A 19,104-nucleotide genomic window follows, 5' to 3' on the forward strand; every position below is an offset into this window, starting at 1 on the left:
TTCGTTAAATAGGCTACTTTGTTATGATAAACCTCATGTCACTGAGCCTGCTTCTGGCACAATGTGGTACTTTTGCTTGCTCATCTTGCAACCAGTGCAAATATGTTGCCAATACTAATAACTACACACATCCTGAAACACACAGGAACTACATGTTTAAGCACCATTGCGAGCTGTAGGTCTATCAACTTGGTTTACTTAGCTGAGTGCCAAGTATGCAGGAAGTTCTATGTGGGCATGGCAACCAGATCCCTAAGAGAACGTATCAGAGAGCATATCTATGCCATATCCAAACGTAACATTCTGAACGCCCTAGCTAAACACACTGTGGAGTTAGGTGAAGATCACACATTCAAATTCAGGTTCTTGAATTGGTGCATACTGATGGGAGATTAGGTAACATAAGGAACAGGGTGAAGAAAGGGAAGGCAAGTGGATTGTCAAATTACAAGCCCATAAGTTTGGGCTTAATGAGAGGCTCACTCTTAAGCCTTTCTTAGCTTCAAGGCCACTGAAGCATTAATGTCTACACATACATTTATGTAAAATATATTCTCTGCTCTAGACAATGTTTTAACTCAGAATGCATTTTATATTTTATATTTTATATTTTATGTTTGTATGTCTGTTTCTTTAAATTTTAACTTTCAATTACTAATGACATCATAACAATTAATGCTTTATAAGAGGAAAGTTTCAGCATTTTCTTTATGTCTGATGAAGCGTTGGGTAACAAGCTTACAACTTGCTATCTCCTGCAGTTTTATCTTTTGTAATAAACGAGGATTTTAAATACAAAGAAGACCTTTTGGATTTACTTGTTATTTTACTTTTGACTTCAGCTCATGGTGCACTCATTGCCTTTTTTCCTGCTGATTTGTTGTTTCTGAGGAGAGTGCTTTACCTGGCAGTGTGTTTCCTTTTTGTTTTACACACACACACACACACACACATACACACACACACACACACACACACACACACACACACACACACACACACACACACACACACAGTTGCCATGTCTGGGATTAGAACTCCTACCTAACTAGTTTATCACACTACAGCATTATGCAGTTATAGGATGCGCCACAGAGATTACTGGGCTACATCTTTCCCAAAGGTGTATTTCACAGTGATTGACATCAACAGGCTTGTCAAAGTAGGACATTTGAATTGTAGTGAGTGTGACTAGCGTAAAAACATTGCACCCTACACAGACACACACACACACACACACACACACACACACACACACACACACAGTTGTCATGTCTGGGGTTAGAACACCTGTCTAACTAGTTTATCACACTACAGCATTAAGCAGTTATAGGACGTGCCATGGAGATTTCTGAGCTGCACCTTTCCCAGAGGTGTATTTCACAGTGACTGACATCAGCAGGCTTGCCAAAGTAGGGCATTTGAATTGTAGTGAATGTGACTATCCTTAAAAGCATTGCTCCCTACACAGACAGAGACACACACACAAACACACACATACACAGTTGCTATGTCTGGGATTAGAACTCCTACCTAACTAGTTTATCACACTACAGCATTATGCAGTTTTAGGACGTGCCACAGAGATTACTGGGCTACTCCATTCCCAAAGGTGTATTTCAAAGTGGATGACATCAGCAGGCTTGTCATAGTAGTGCTATGGGGAGGGCAGTGTGTGTGCATGGGCCATAACCCAGTCATCTAGAGGTTTACATACCACATGCAGGGATATATTACGCAAGTACGTGTATACAGCTGCTAGATGACTACCGCCTACAGTCATGTTGCACAGCTACCACTTGCACTACATAGTCTGTAATGCTGATGGATACCAGTGGCTAATTTCTACAGTGAGTAACATTTACACATAATGTTGTTGTAGCCATTTGGCTGTGTGCTGAGTGGGACAGGCCTCATGATGGATGGCTCTTTGTCACAGTCACTCTCTTCCACCCATCTATGTATGTCTACTTTTGGCAATTATAGTATGTTGTCCTTGGATATATGTCTGTATTCCTATCCAATGTGTGTGCAAAGCATGACTGGTGCACACTGAGGAGTGTATGTACTAACATCTGCAACTGTCAGATATGTATGGTCCACTGTTGTTTGCAGACACAGGCTTCATTTGTTTGTGTGTGAGCATGCCCGGTATGCCCTTCTGTATTGAATGTGTGGATCCATTCCAGGTAGTCTGTACTCCAGTGCAGACCTTTGTGTTGTATACCTACAGGTAGCAAACTGTTTATGCAGGGTATCTGTAGGTCATTTGGCAATATGGGGTCAAACTGTGTGAGGGATAGCATGTACTGTAGGTGATTGTGTCTGTGCTGCTTCTGCTACATGGTACTGGTGTTAGCAGAGATTTTCAGATGTGTACTGTTATAAACTTTGATGATTTATGTCCTCAAGTACTGTCAGGTGGACATTCTTGCTCACAGTGATGTCCTAGTAAACAACAGTGAATGCAGCTGTGTCCGGTATTGTGGGCAAACGCCTACGTATTCATGGAAAGTTATGCCATTCTGGAGGGGGAGCTGCAGACACTTGCTGCTGGGTCTGTGTATCTGGTTCAGCACCTTGGTACAGTGCTTGCAGAGGATCCCATACTTGTACATCCATTGACATGACAGTACGGCCTTATCTTGCTGTGGCAATACCTCACAGCTGTACAGATTCACACAGGTTACCCAGAGGCAGGGGTCATAAGTTAGGACATTACCCCTATTGTGGTGTATGGGCAGGTTTGTAGCCACCCATTTATGTGTTTGCAGCCAGGGATATTGTGTGCACACAGCTGTGTGCCGGACCTTGCACATTCCATGCTGCCCATGCTCCCCCCCCCATTATTCTATCCTCTTCCATGCATTATGCATACATTCTCTGATACTTTCCCTAAGGTTATCACCTCATCACAGCTGTGTTTTGGTGTTGGTTCACAGTTCATGCAGTGGGACATGGTGGACATGTTACTGTGGTTTGTCTACATGGCCTTGCATATGGCTTATGTGGAGTGTGTTATGTTGCTATTTGGGTTTCCTTGATATAACATACATTGGCAGTGCGGGTGAGACACAGGCCTTTGGCAGAGGCCTGTAGGCTATTTGGTGGTGATGTGGGCCAGCTGTGGCAGGCTGTTGCATTCTGTCAGTCCTACAGTCCCAGACCGCCATACAGTTTATTCCCGTGGGGTGACAGGGTAGGTGTGCTAGGTGTTAATGCCAATACTTTCTATCAGTATTGATCAGGTGGTGTGGATGCTAGCAGGGTGCTACCTACAGCTAGGGATACACCTGCATGGGACACCTGCACTGCATGCTGCATTCTTTCACTGTTGCCATATACAGGTGGGGGTCATATTGTACCCATTCCCAACAGCAGGGATACGACCAGAGAGGTACCTGTGGGTGGTGTTTGGGTGAGCTGGGTGCATGCGTGCTATGGACACTACTTGCATCTGACGCACAGGTATGCATGGGGCATTCCAGTTATGCTGGCATGTGCAGGTACATCAGCTGTTTCCCAATACATCGGTCCTATCACCTTTGTGATCTGCAAGTGTTCAGGCAGACGACACCGGTATTCCCTACTACATGCCCAGATAATGTGATGCATACTGTATGTACAACTCCAAGAGTGTGTCCATTTCACAGTTACACATTATGTACTGTATGTCTGGGGTACTTTCCCCTGTGTACTGCTTGTATATCTAGCCCAACAGCCATAACATGTCAGTCTTTAAGATGGTGACACATATTACCACCATACAGTTACAATGGATTTCTGGTAGCATGTGTTATACTGGTGGGAATTGCCTTTTTATCAGCAGTAGTGGGCAATGGCCACCAGGTCATACCTCAACATGCATACATACTGACCACTCTCACACAATATGAAACACACACCAACCTGACACACACATACCTGAATATTGTACAAATACTACAATCTATCCTGCAACCTTGGTCACCTCTGGGCACCTGTGCTCCACTGGTATTATACTTACACATGCATGTTACTACATTTCTACATAGGATTTAGGGGGCACACCTGACTGTTACATTTCAACATAGGATTGGGGGGGGGCACACCTGACTGTTACTGCATGTCTAGATAGGATATGGGGGGGACACACCTGAGTGTTTCTACATTGCTGCACAGGATTGGGAGAGGGCACACCTGACTGTTACTACATTTCTACATAGGACTGGGGGGGACACCTGGCTGTTACTACATCTCTACATAGGATGGGGGGCACACCTGACTGTTATTACATTTCTACATAGGATTTGGGGGGCACATCTGACATTTTCTACATTGCTACACTGAATTGGGGGGCACACCTGACTGTTACTACAGTTCTACATAGGATGTGGTGGGGGCACACCTGACTGTTACAACGTGTGTACATCGGATTGAGGGGGCACACCAGACCATTACTACATTTCTAAATAAGATTAGGGGGCACACCTGACTGTTACTACATTTCTAAGTAGGGTTGGGGGGGGCACACCTGACTGTTTCTACATTTCTATGCAGGATTGAAGGAGGGGGCACACCTCACTTGTTTCTACATTTCTACACAGGAGTGGTGTTTCTACATTTCTACATAGGATTGGGGGGCACACCTGACACTTGTACACATTTGCTATGACTGTACTGGTATTTCAGTTACTCCATTTCATTCTGTATTCTAACGTATCATGCTGACTAGAGGCATATCAGTGTAGTACGGGGGGGGGGGGGGTTAACCATAGGCATTATTCAGAGGCATTGGCACAGCCTTTGTTTGTGATTGTCTACACCTGTCCTGCTGGTTGAGACTGTTGTTGGGTATGTGAACCTCCCTGACTGGCATGTGTGTGTCATATGGACACACATGTGGCCCAGCACATTTCCTGCAGTGGGTTTTATCACCATGTGTAGTACTGGCTACTATGGTGACACCAGTATTTGTTACAGATCTCATGCTGCCAGTATAGGTGTCTACTATCTGCTGACATCCCATTCAGCCACCCAATTCCATTGCATGCTCACATCCATACCATAGATACAAGTAACAACACATACTACTCCAATCGGCAATTGGTAAGGATAGTGACTTACCTTGTGGGTGTGTCAGTATTGAGAATGGTGCTGGAGGGCTGCCTTTGTCGGAAGCACATAGTACACTCCCTATACATGGTTGAGCACAGGTAGTGTCATGTTTGGCATCCCTTTTACCGTATGTGCATGTCAGAGAGAGGTGTCATTCCCTGGGACCCTACTGTGGCAGTGTTTGTGCTATGCATTGCCTCTTTGCCAAGGCCAGAGCATACTGGGCATGTCTCCATCTTCCTACTGGGGCAGGCTCAGGTTGTTCCTTCTCTGAGTCACTCTGTGCCTGTGCAGGCCTTGGCATTGGTGGGGGGCTGTGTGGCCCTGCCCTGTGCTGTTCCTGCTGCAGCTTTTTCCTGCAGGATCATATTGTGCAGCATGGCACATACGATAACAATTTGGATACATGTCGCTGCTGAGTACTGCAAGACTCCACCAGATGTATCCAGGCACCAGAACCGTGACTTGAGCATCCCAAACACACGCTCTGTTATGATTCTGGTCTGTGTGTATGCCTCATTATGGAGTTCTTGTTCGGGTGTGTGTGCATTTCTGATGGGTGTCATCAGCCACGGCTCCAGTGCGTAACCAGCATCCCCCACTAGGTGAACATAAGGGATGTCCCCATTGGCAAATCTCTAGTACAGCTGCGTCAGATGCGGGAATCGTGATAGCTTCCAGGGCAGCCAGCACACACATTCATTATAATGCCCTGGACATCGCACACGACCTGGCAGTTGATGGAGGGAAAGCCCTTGCGGTTGATGTAGACCCTACTCCGCTCACCGGGTGGTCCTTTTGATGCGTATGTGCATATAGTCTATAGCACCCACCACCTCAAGGTATTCTGCTGTTTGGTGGAAGAGACGCATATTGTTGGCCAACACCTCACGTGTGTTGAGGAAATATACGTGCTCACCGGCATGTGCTGACATGGCATCCAGGAACTGGTGGAATACCCTGGATGCTGATGCCTGTGAGATCTCCAGTTGGGCTTTGGGAGGTACATGCGGTTAGTATTCCTAGGTCTACACATACCTTGGTATCCACTGGGATGGGTTCCCCTCTGTTAGTTCTGTGTGTCAGGCATGGCCAGCACAGCTCAACAATTTGCTGTAGGAGTTTCCTGTCCACCCTATAGCACTCCACTATCTCCAGCTCATGTAGACCCTGGTAGGTTACCCAGGGTCTGTACACCCTTCTCCATCTCCTCACTGTGGGTTGGTCAACAGCATTCTCATCCTCACCACCCTCAGCCTCTTCCACATGTTGATGTCTGATAGCTGCTGCAGCCCCTATCATTTTGTTGTTTTTGTTTGTTAAAAGTTTCCCGCTTGTATATACCGGTGGTGTAGAGTATGTGGGATAAACTAGAGAGAAAGGTGTTTGCATAGTTTATAGTAGTGTTCTGGGCTGGGCTGGTCTGCTATCTGTGTAATTGGCTGATTCTGATGCATTTCACCTGTCAGCTATGTTAGTTCTCCTTGATTACCTTCCTACTGCTGTTTTCCCTTCCCACTCCCTTCCTGTTTAAGCCCGGGGGTGCACCACACAAACACAGTGTTCAAATGTGCACAGAGCTGGTATTTCCTGGTTTACTTTTTTTCCCCTTTAAAACTCGGTGTGCGGCGAGCACACCCGCTTAGGCAATGTAAAGAGTACTAGGCAGCCTCAGACACACACCCTTGCTTAGTTCTGCTAAGCTAAGGGCAAACCCAAGCCACAGGGCTCCAGTCCGCTTACAGTATACCTGGCAAACACCCCTGTGATGTCAGCTAACTCCTAGGCTTGCACCAAGCTGTTCCTGCTCTTACACTGTTGGGTGCTGACTATCATGCAGGGGAAATCTGGGATTCAGTATCATTCCCCTCATTTGCATAGGATTGCCTGCTGATGCATAGTTACAGGTCCCACACTGAGCCTCCCCCCTTAGCAACCACTATTCACTGGCCATGTTGTCTTCTGCCTGCCATTGAGTATAATGGCAAAATAGTGATTTTGGTTAGAATGCTTATTTTAGGGTTTTTTTCCTTATTTTTCTCCCGATCCCATTTGCGCGCTGCTGCCCTACGCTTAAACAGCTGAAATTGGCTAAAAAAAATTAAAAGTTGATTTATTTTTAGTTTTGCAACTGTTTTCCATGCTAATGGCCTTATACTTGGCCATTGGCATACTTTCTACATAATATCTACCCTTTATTTGGAGCTGTCATGGCTCTGTTTTGTAGTTTGCAGAAATGCACTCTGTACATTTATGCAGATTACACTAGTCCTGCATGGCTGGCTTCCAGCTTCCCGGATCACAAATTCACCTCATTTGCATTGATTTCTTCTGCAAATGGGGTAATTTGCATACAAGGGCTGAGTCTGTGCAGGACTAGTGCAGGAGCGCTCGTGCACATCCCTACATCTTATTCCTGGATCACACGGCAGACATATTGCCTGCCGGAGCTTTTGTACTAGTCCTGCACACCATGCAAGGCTTGCTGAATCTGGGGGTGTATGTTTACCTGTTGGCATTAATTTGCTAAACTGACGAGTGTTTTCTTCTTTTGCAAAGCTTGCCAAATGGCTCTTCTACCTTCACCCAACTGTTCCATTCCTGGGCTAGGTGAGACTTTCTGAACATGTTATCCTTTTCTCAGAGAAGCATTTCTTTAACTTTTTTTACATATTTCAAACAGTACTTTAAATACTGGATGTGTACCACAGTGAAAAAAGTTTAACAAATGCTTGTCTGAGAAAAGGATAACTACCACTCTGAACTTCACAGAACTATTGTATGGTTCCTTGGTTCATCTTCTTTTTTACTTACCTGCTTGAGGTTGATGAAGATAAAGTACATTTCCTCATCCTGTGAGCACGGGTGGGCAGGTGTCGCTTCTGTTTGTTCCTCACCCTCTGCTGTGCTCTGCACAAGTTGCGCTGGACAGCTCCCATGCTGTCCATCCAAACCAGTCCTGACAAATTCCAGTAGTAGTCTTCGGGGTCCCAGTTCATTGTCGTGTTGATGTGATATTGTCGCGTTGATGTGGCATCCTCTTTGGTTAGCTGCCGCAAGTCATCTTTGGAGGGCTGCAGTTGTAAAACTCTTTTATTTTTTATTTCAGCCAAATTTCCAACAAGCCTTCAGGCAGTCAGGCACTGCCTGACAAAACTGATGTCATCATGCACGCCCCTGCATGTTCATGATGTTGTGGGATACACTAGTGATGCGTGATGACATCAGCTGTAACTAAAAATTGTAAAAAAAAAAAAATAAAATAATCTGGAATTGATGGGGCTACTTGGGAATTCATGGCTCTTCATTATTTCCCCCTCAAACCAGTAAATTCCAAGGAATTTGGTACGGTTGAGAGGTATGATAACAACTCCATGATCACACAACAGTGTGGAAAAGGAAAATTCCCACTCCTGCTGCACTGCATCCTCCCACAAAGTAATGCTGACATTCTGTAATCAATGTTGTTTTCATTTGCTTATGCTGATATTCAGAATGCTTATTATTCTGAATGTTTGTTAAACTGTTTGGTTCCCATGTATAAGGGTCCCTTTCAGATGATCAGAGTTTTAAAACTTCAAATTTCATATGGCTGAGACCATATGATCGAAGTTTTAAAACTTTGAACATTCTGAACAGAGATCTCCATACAGCGCAGAATGGGAAAATTTCCCTTTTCCTCATTGTAGTGTGATCTTGGAGTTGGTATATTTAAATAGCAGGGGGTGTGGGGGTGCAGGGGGGCTCCCCTGCAAAAACGTCCAGGAAAATATTTTTGTTTTGTTTTTCTTTTTCTTTCAGGTGTTCAAAGTTTTGAAACTTCGATCATATGGTCTCGGCCATATGAAACTGGAAGTTTTAAAACTTTGATCATTTGAAGTAAACCTATAGATATATATATATATATATATATATATATATATATATCTGCATGGGTCCACTTCTGAATCTCGAAATACTAAAAGATCGAATCTCAGTATTTCAAGACCAGAATGTCAAAGGTGGAGTTATTCGAAACAGCACTTTAACAAATCGGAGTTTCCTGAATCTACGTGTGTTATGGTATACTGTTTCTTTAAGGTTAAGTTTGGTCCTGGACTTGCAACTGGTGGCTGATGTGTTCGTATTTGCGAAGATTTAGGTAGGTGTTTACTTTTTAAGGGTTTTGGTTAGGAATTTTTCATTTTACTTTTTTTTGGGGAGTTTTAGTAGTAGTTTGGGTAGGTAGATTAGTGTGTGTGTGTGTGTGTGTGTGTGTGCATGTGTGTGTTAGTGTTGACTTTGGAGAATTTAATATGTATGTAGTGTGTGTGTGGTTATTAGTTAGTGTAAGTATAACAGTGTGCAGTGGGAGTGTAGGCTATCTAAATGTAGGTTTGCCTTTTTTTTTTTTTTTTTTTTTTTTTTTTATGTGTATTAGTGCGACCTCAGAGTTGGTCTATATAAGTAGTGGGGTTGCAGGGGGGCTTTCCCCCCTGCAAAAATGTTTGTTAGTGTTATTTTTGTTGAGTTTTATTCTTATGTTTCTGTTTTTATTTATTTTGAGTTTTCGGTATTCTGTATTTCCGTGTTTGTGTCCGTAAGGTATTCTGGTTTTGAAATACTGAAATTCATTATTTCAGTATTTTGAGATTCAGAAGTGGGCCCATATATATATATATATATATATATATATATATATATATATATATATATATATATATGTATATCCGTGTAGCAAAAAAATTATTGAACCTCAAATGATTAAACACAACTGGTGAATCACCAGCCGAAAAAGGAAAGAAAATAAAGTTAAAATATTTTACTGGGAGGCAAGCCCTCCCTGCAACCCCAATACCCACTACTTATTGTATATATCAACTCCACAATCACACTTCAGTGGGAAAAGGGCACATACCCTGATCTTCACTGTACCATTATCTTGTACAGAAAAAAAGACAGTAAGTACGATCAGCTGATTTTTGATTAGCTGTAAAAGCTCTTTTCTGTTCAATAAACTGAATTGTCGATCACTTGTCTACAACCCAGATATAAATATGTGTGTGTGTGTGTGTGTGTGTGTGTGTGTGTGTGTGTGTGTGTGTGTAGGTTTGCCTTCAAAATTTTGAAGACTCCTTTACAAAAAACATGTGGCTGAAAGTACATTTTCAAAGTCAATACAAAACTGGAATAATATGAAATCATATTAACGAAAGTAAAGCTTGAGTTGTTACTATGAGTTTGGCATTGTGAATGGAGATCGGGGTACAGTGAGGATTGGAGAATTTACCCTTTTCCTCACTGTAGTGTGATCTTGGAGTTATATATAATTTGCAGGGGGTGCAGGGGGGCTTGTCCCCCCTGCTAAAACTTAAAAGGACATACAGACTTTTGCAGCCAGAAGTGGTATGTTGACTGTCAACCGTTATGTTTCTGATGTTCATCATTTAGGCTAAATGTTGTTTTTGTTTTCAACATTGTAGTTCAGTCTTTTGCTTAAAAATAGTTTTGCCTTCGACATTCTGATGGTTAACTATATATATATATATATATAAGTAATATTACATTTGCTCATGATTTGCACGTGGTAAGCAAGATCATGAGCTGATAAATAAAATTACATTTATATTACAAAGTGAAAGTATCCACTAACTTATTTACTTTATTCCTAGAGATGATTAAAGAAAGACCTTGATTTTTGCAGAAAGGCAATACTGCCATTGGACAGGCCTTTTAATATACTGGCATGCACTAGCTGAAAGATTTAGATTCTGCAGGCTGTCCTTTCTTAGAATGCTTTCCAGAGTTATGCATTAGTTAAAACATCCCATTCTTGAAACCTTGGCCTGAGAGAGCAGTGTTGGATCATACAGCTGCAGGGCAGCAAAGAGATTGACAGAAAGAGATGCCTAATTTTAAGTTAGCACAATGCTATTGAAGTGCTTATTTTCTTCCCAAGGAGACACAAACAGATGCAAACTTCTGTAAACACTTTAGAAATGAGTTCAGTGAGTTTAGCCTCTCAGCAGTGCTCATTAGCTGACAGAAAAATGTCTAATTAGTGCGAGTAGAAATAATAGTACCTCTTGGAATCCTTCCATCCTCCTCCACAACTACTTTTCCATAGATCTGAATGGCTCTTTTGTTCCTCAAGTCACCCTCTTTCAGGCTTTTGTGCTGAGAGCTATTAAGGGTGAAAGAAGAAATGTGGATGAACCAAACTTTTCTGATTAGTGTGGTATGATATCAGGTGACCGTACTGAAATCAGCAAGTGCAAATTTTCTTCATAAGTATACACCTCTAAATAGTTAAAGTTAAGAAACAGACACCTGTGCTGCTGGTGAACGTGTCATATATGGGGCTGCATGGCAAAATTTGTTTTTCATGTGCTGCCAGCTTGGACTTTTCAGCTGTAGCTTTTCATGAGTTTGTTATAGAAAGCAGTCAGAAAACCAGCGCTAACTGAAATTCGGTTTCAGTATGAATTTTTTTCATCTTCTTTAAATAAACTGACAAAGAAAGCACTAGGAGGAGATGATACTTTATGACAGTCACTTGAAGAGTCAGAAGTAATTTTCAAATATTTGCCAGATTATCCTAACAGGAGATTTGCTGTTTGTCAAACAGTACTTTAAGTCACTGCAAATTGCTAAGCTTGTTGATTCTATGCAGTACTAGGTAGATTTGTTTTTATCGTATCGTATAAAGTAGGTTACGTCCTGCTGCAAAGAATCCCCATTGCTGAGGTCCCTTATACATAATGCAAACACAATATTTACACTAAGAAGGTAAGTTACACTTACTGGTCTGACTACTTGTACTGCAAATACAGAGGAGGCCCAGCTTAGCAGGCTGTTTAGAACTAAGCTTTCAGTAACAGCCCCTTCAAGGGAAAAAATTCACCCCGGGGATCACGTCAGTCACCCTGCTAGACAGGGGTCCAGGGAAGTAAATACTGTGGGAAGAAATAGCCAGGGAATTGTTATGGCTAGTACCAACCTATGAACCTAAAACAGGTCAAGCTGTTTGCAGAAACTGATGCTGTAATTTTAGCCAGATATAGCTGTAAGTATAAAAGTCAGCCATCCTGTCTGTGTAAGTTTGTACTGCATACATTTGCAAATGTTTGGCTTGGTATGCTTAACCTTTTAACTGACAAGGAATTTAACCTGAGTATTTTTATTTGTTTTCTTTAGATGCTATTTCCTTTAAGCTGTTGTTTACACAGCCTGTGTCTTCACATATTCTAGCCATCTTAAACACAGTGCTCAGAAAGGCTGTTTCTCACAATATAAATATTTTTCTCTTCACAGTTGTATTCCCTTTTAACTCCATAATTAATTAACCACACTATTCAATTATTCATCACTAGTGCTTTGAATGCAGTTTAACTCTTTCTGATTCCCTCTCTATTGTAACCACCTCATTAACACCTGATGTTGACTCGTGACTCTGTTATGCATCTCTTGGAGCATACTGTACTGATTATTTTGTACAAAAAACATGTATATGAAAAAAAATAATTTAGGCATATTAATAGCACAGTATAAAAAACATAGTGCATTATTATTTTTATAAAGATGTTTGTGAGCAGCGTTCATTATACTTTTGGCTAGATTTTTATAACACCAGCTTGTTGAGAATAGGTGTTGCATAGTTCCTTTAGTTTTTGTCAGCCATCACTACCTCAGTTTATGCAACCCTTTTTTAGTCATTTTCACCAGTGAAGGGATGACAGAAACAGCTGATAGTTTCCAGGGACTGCTGCATGTAACAGTTTTTTAAGTCAGTTAGTACATATTTCCTTCTGTCCAGATGAATTTCAACAGTATGTATTCTGCGAGTCTTTTAAGTTAAGTTGTGGGTGAATTTAACAAAACTTCTTGAATCACTTCTTTATAACATTGTTGCATCACAAAAACAGAAAGTTTTGTTTTCAAACAAATTCTGCCTGCTAGAAAATGCATTGTGCTGCTAAGTAAGATACCAGAGGGTTATTTTTTTATGTTTTTACAAGAAAGTTAAGTGGTCCACAGACTTTTTTTTTGCCTCAACACAGACCTGAGGAAAGCAAAAAATGCAAACAAATGCAACCCTTAATATTTGTAGTAGAATGTAATACTTGCCACTGTGACAAACAAGCTCTCTGTATAAAAACAAAGACTGTTTACAGGCTGTGGTCACAACATAGCTCTCATCCTCTTAGCATAAAAAATGTGTACAAAGAAAATATATGGAAGGACATAACCACAAAAATAGGGACACATTCTAAATATTGCTCTTATAAATTAGAAAGTTGCTGGAATAAAAGGTCTTGTGTTACCATGCATTTTCTGAAGGATATGCAGTCTGAAACGCTTGTCATTATTTAGTGAATTCAACCCTCACTGATTCACTGCAAAAATCTAGAAAATCACAAATTTTATGAGGCACAGACCAAAAATATGAGGCAAAAATCTGGACATTCTGCGGAAATCTGGACAGTTGAGAGGTATGGAACTTTACAATAGTATTAAATCACTTGCCCCGTAAAATAATCTCAGTAGAATTTTCTAACCAGCCTTAAATGGGTAGTTGAGCACTAGTTCCTAGACTTCTGTGATAACCTTTATCGTAAGTTGTTTTTGGAGGTACTAGATTCCGTAGTACCCATAGATAATATGGACCAGAGCTCCATTTGTCTTTATCTAGAGGCAATGCTAACAAATGTTTGCTTGCACCATTTTGCTGTAGACCTGTACCCTTAAAGGAGAAATGACATAGAGGTCTTGGAGCTGTAGGATGTGGAGACTTGAAAATGTCTGGTCTGCTTACTGGGTGAGGACAGGTGCTGATGAACATGCAGAACACAAGTGATGAAGCACTAAGTGTGACAACACCATAATGGCCATATGTCCAGATGTGACACAATCTCTCTGTCACTGTGCACTGCCCTTATGAAGTAGTCTGCTGGGTAGGCAAGGGGATGTCTGTTAAGCTACTCACTCACAAATGTATAAAAAAATAGGACTACTTCCATGTTTGGAGTTCACAGTTCCCTTCTGTACAAGGATTTTTAGCTGGAGTAGTGACAGTGGGTGCCCACCTTGACAGTGTGCTCTGTCAAGATACTGCTATGTCCTGTGTGTCACGATTGGACAGGCTGTAATTCCCTAGTGACCAAGAATGACAGCTGCCATCTGTCTATTTATTTGTCAGTGAATGTGGAGCCATGTTGGATATACCTTTTATGGGAGTATCATTATTCTTGGACTCAGACTTAGTCAAATTAGAGTCAGCTAACAGCATTGGAGGATCAAATCATAATTTGTAGTTGTGTGGTTTTACTAAGGCATAGTTCCCCAAGCTGAAGATGATTGCAAGAGATATATATGTTTGTGTTAGAAAAGTGGTGAATGAAAACAATGTTTGAATAATATCAGAAAGCAAAATGGTAGGTTATGGTTAAGTTGATTGCTGTGTGCATATGTATGGTGGTGTGGATTTCAGTTAATATCAGAAAGGTGAAGGAACAACTTGTTTATTTATTTATGTATTTACCATTTGTTAATCTGGTAGGTGCGCTAGCAAGCTGACCCCTTCCAGCCACAACCTGGATGAAAGACATCATTACAAAAGCATTATATTAAAGCAGTATAAATAACATACATAGCAGTTGAGACATCGCCATAGAAGTTTTAGGTTCATAGAATGATACTAGGCCCTTATAAGCGTAGCCAAGAATTTCACCCATGTTCGCTCAAAGTCAGCATCTTTTCCTCTGTCCAGCAGAGACACAGATAAGATACCAGGGGTGTATTTTCTGTTTCCCATCCAGTCGTCCAGGTTCCTGTTAAAGAGGGCTAGAGAGGTACTCTCTTGACATGGAGAAGGAGTCTATTCCACAGACGGGGGAGTCTTTGGGACACAAATCTATCATGGATATCATGATGCCTACAGCTTAAAAATGAGATTAAACATAAAGCAAAATATTATACATAAAATGCAAGGTAAAATACCGTTATACACATTTATGTATAATTTAGTGAAACATTTATGCACAATTTAGTGAATTTGTGCAAGTATTGTTGAAATGGCAGGTGAAGGCGCCAGTTATATAGTATAAGAAGTAAAGTAGATGCTTGGGTGTTTTTACTAATTCCCATGATCTTGATATGGTGAGCTTGGAGCTTATGAATAAGTAATCAGGGAAGGCAGTCCACACAACTTAAAAATTCATATATTTTTTATTGTGGTAGAGTATTCAAAGGCATATCTATGTGATGTGTTTCTGTGAAAGTGTATGTTTTTTAATATTTTCATTTAACCATGCAACAAAACATGTCCTTACATGGAAGATGTCTTTTCCCTCATTTGTTAACCAGGTCTGTTTGGGAACTTTTTAGACAGAGCACAGGCCACAAGGGCAAAGATATAAATATATATATATGTGTGTGTGTGTGTGTGTGTGTGTGTGTGAAATATGTTTTTTGTCTAGCAGAGACCCACTGGCTTGTTACCTGTATTCCAGTCTGTAATGCCCATCCTCACTCAGTGATTCCTGACGCTCCCATTGTGTTTGCGCAGATCATGAAGATGTGCATACTTGCTTTCTTTTGGTCAGGGTTCATTGGGTTTGACTGGTGAGCACACTGTCCAAGTTCTACTTCTGTTACACCTGCAACAAATAGCCTGGTGTAGCTTTGACTACATATTGCATAAAACATACCTTGTAAAGGAAACAAAGCTCTTTCTGCTGCAGCAAGTTGAACATTAGGTTTGCAGTTTGTGTATGAACCCAAAATACATCCAGCACAGATATGTCAGACTCAAGTCTATTGTGTCAGTCATGCACTTTTGGAAATCCTGTCTCGTGTTTTTATCTGAAGATGAAATAAAAAGACTAACCTCATCCCATTGGATTGATGTCAAGTCTGACATAACAATCATTAATTGTATAAACATTTGAAAAGAATTAAGATAATTTGACTAGTAACTTATATGTAATCTTTTCTGCAGAACCCTTTCAAAGATATAGTAGCCTGTACTGCTATTACATCTTTTATTAAAGTCAGGAAAGTGTACAGAATTTCACACAGAGCATTAATCAGTGACTGTGTAGTGTATAGTAAGAGTGTTTATTCTGTTTCTTGAAATGAATGAAACAAAATATTTATGTTGGGTTTGCAATATTCATTTTGTTGCATTTAAACTATTTTGTAAAAAAAAAAAAACTCTCTTAAAGCAGTCTGTAAACAAAAGAGTGCATCTCCATGCCTAACCACATAACTTTCAGATATGATAACAAAGCATATCTTGTTTTGATTTTGAATATCTTTAGTGGCTTAGGCAATTATGTGCTCCTTTTCAAATATGAAAAGTAGTAATTCATGCTGTAATTTAGTATGAGAAAAGTACTAATTAAAACTGAGGTCCATTAACAGATGCTAATCAGTGAGACCAATGCTTAACATGTGCATGTCCTTTATGCTTTTTAACAGGATTTTTAATTTTGTTTCACATTTGTCAGTATCCCCAGCAGAATAAAGTAAGATGTGATATGTTGCATGTTTAAGTGCTTTATTTAAATTTGTAAGTATTTGTACTTCTTGTCCACAGGTTTATTTGAAAGCTTCTGTCATGGTCAGGGACTGTACAACAGCAGCTGCCATTGTGTTTCTGATCGACCGCTTCCTCTATTGGGTCGATGCTTCCAGCAAACTTCTGCAGGTTGCTAAGGCTGTGCATGAACTGTGCCCTACAACCCCGATTGCTCCACAGGTGGTTCTACGCCAAGCCCGCATCTCTGTAAATTCAGGTGACGTAGTTCTTATTGACCTTAATGTGTTTTGTTGCAGCTCGATGCCAATTAGTAGCTACTTGACTTGTCAAGAGGACACTCTCTCCATTTGTAAGGTTGACATTCCTATGAACCTTGTGCCATCTTTTCAGGCCTACTGTTGACTCCCCATCCCCCTTTCCAAACACAAAGACTTTAGGATAATGGGATTTGGATCCAAAAGGGGTAGAGAAAATTGTGAAAGGGTGTGGAAAGTACTAATTGGGACTTTTGTTCTCTGATAAATATGCCCTGCTGGTTTCAAACAGGGATATTTGAATTGCTGTACTTCTGATCAAGGGCTCCTTTAAAGACTAGATTAGAATGCTGGTATTTTTTTTTCTGCTGTCCTTGTCTCTTTTTCTCTCATTAGGGCCACTTGACTGTACAGACAATGGCAGCCACCAACCCATTGAAACAGCTTCATGTTTTCTCAGCACTCAGGTCCCACCTGAATTGTCTGAAATTGTGCACTGTGTAATCCTGCTTTGTCTCCTCCAAAGCAGTGCAGTACCTGTTTACTGAATATTGCTGTTGGACAAATGACTTTGTGTGTGCAGCTCTCCTGAATGGGATATATTTCAGTGGATGTGTGAGTGAGGAGAATGGGGTCTGTAAGGAAATACAGCATGATCTAACAGTTCTGTTGTCAAGCTGGAAAGAAGATGATCCAGGTGTGAATTTTATGACGGCCCCAAAATATTCAGTAACTTGGTGCTCCCATTTTGGCTTTGCAGTACATTTGCTTTTCTTGTAGGGTTAGTGAAATAGTGAACCTATAGAGAAAATTGAAAGTTGTCTGTAAGGCAGACTAGTTAATGATTTGCATATTGACTTACAACAGCTGTTTACTCTAAGCCTAGCGATTTGGCTGTAGCAACACCTAGTCCACTTTATTTGTCTTAGTTTAGCAGAGATACATATGTGCAAATATTCAGGCACAGCATTGAAGAGCAGATAACAGCCCAGAGAATAACAGTTATTGGGTACTGGACATTAGTAGCCTAGATTTCATAACATGTCATAACTATTTAACTTTTGTTTCATAAAATGCAGTATGAGATAATAATAAACAACTAGGATCTATAGAAAGAAGGTGAGAGTAGGTCAGTGACAGGTCGACTCTTGTTGTGTAAGTGATAGCACAACATAAGGCAAGTGAAAAGGAAACTATAGTTGTTTAGTGAACAAATCTGTACATGAGATTACTTTAACAGTACAACAGAAAGCATAGCAATAATATGAAGGGCTGGTTGCTATTAACTGCTCATAAGTTAGAGATAAGTGATCCATTGTAGCTATCAGGATATCAGAAAAATGTGACAGTTATGCCAATGATAGTGAATCAGCTGTTGTTTAAAAGACATACCTAATGCAGAGGTGAAAGAACTGCACAAAGGATCCATTTGGGAAGATTTCAATGAGACAGAGAAGGCATACCATATTACAAGAGCATAGATGCCAATACTGGTGACTGTGCACAAACGTGGTCTGGGATATAAGTCCACTTGGAGTACTGGGAGTAGTTTTAGATGTTGTGAGCTATTATAATGTGAATGTAATAGAGCAAGGATGCATCAGACTGTGAGTGATAATTTGTCAGTTTTATTGTTGACAAAGAGAAAAAAATATAATCCCTTAATGCCACAGGGAACAAGGTAGCTTGTCATATGCCTAGTACAGTATGCAGATTTGAATGGGTGGTATTTGGGTTGTCACATTTAGGGAATGGGGAGACTTAAAGCAGTATGGGAACCTCACAAGTCATATGCTACAGTGAGAAGGGTGGAACTGCATGCAGCAGTAACTTTAGAGGGTTGACATGACTTTGTAGGGGAGAACAAAATTTTACACTTAACTGCGTATCATGACAGCATACAGGCCAGTCTGCAACCTAAATGCCAGTGAGGGTCTAGAGTGACACCTACGTAATTAAATGATCACATCGCTTGGCAAAGAATCCTTTATGCTCTTAAGATTGAAACTGTTGGCAACCATTGTTGGTTTGGAAAAAAGTACCAGATACCAAGCCTCATGTATTCTGTGATGCAGCATGTTTTCTAAGAGTCAATCATACTTTTCATTATCGAATCTGCAAGCGTGGAGTTAATGAGATTGCATTCAGTACTTGTTCATTTATTTATGTGTCTGTAGTTATTTTATTTTGTTGTTTGGATAGAGTTCTCTAACCCTTGATCCTTTTTCATGG

At 40.8% G+C, this 19,104-nt stretch overlaps 1 protein-coding gene across 2 annotated transcripts in view; it reads left to right on the plus strand.

Annotated features, from left to right (window-relative positions):
* The window catches only part of ALPK1 (alpha kinase 1), an 873,475-nt gene that overhangs the window by 440,628 nt on the left and 413,743 nt on the right, over positions 1-19,104 (plus strand). For both annotated transcript variants that reach the window (XM_044061550.1, XM_044061549.1), the window contains exon 5: positions 16,676-16,874. In XM_044061550.1, the coding sequence (XP_043917485.1) occupies positions 16,676-16,874 (199 nt within the window). The remainder of the gene's footprint in view (positions 1-16,675; positions 16,875-19,104) is intronic.

This window comes from Protopterus annectens, chromosome 2.part0, assembly GCF_019279795.1.
Source record: "Protopterus annectens isolate FY-2018-M chromosome 2.part0, PAN1.0, whole genome shotgun sequence".
In the NCBI taxonomy this organism is placed as follows: Eukaryota; Metazoa; Chordata; order Ceratodontiformes; family Protopteridae; genus Protopterus; species Protopterus annectens.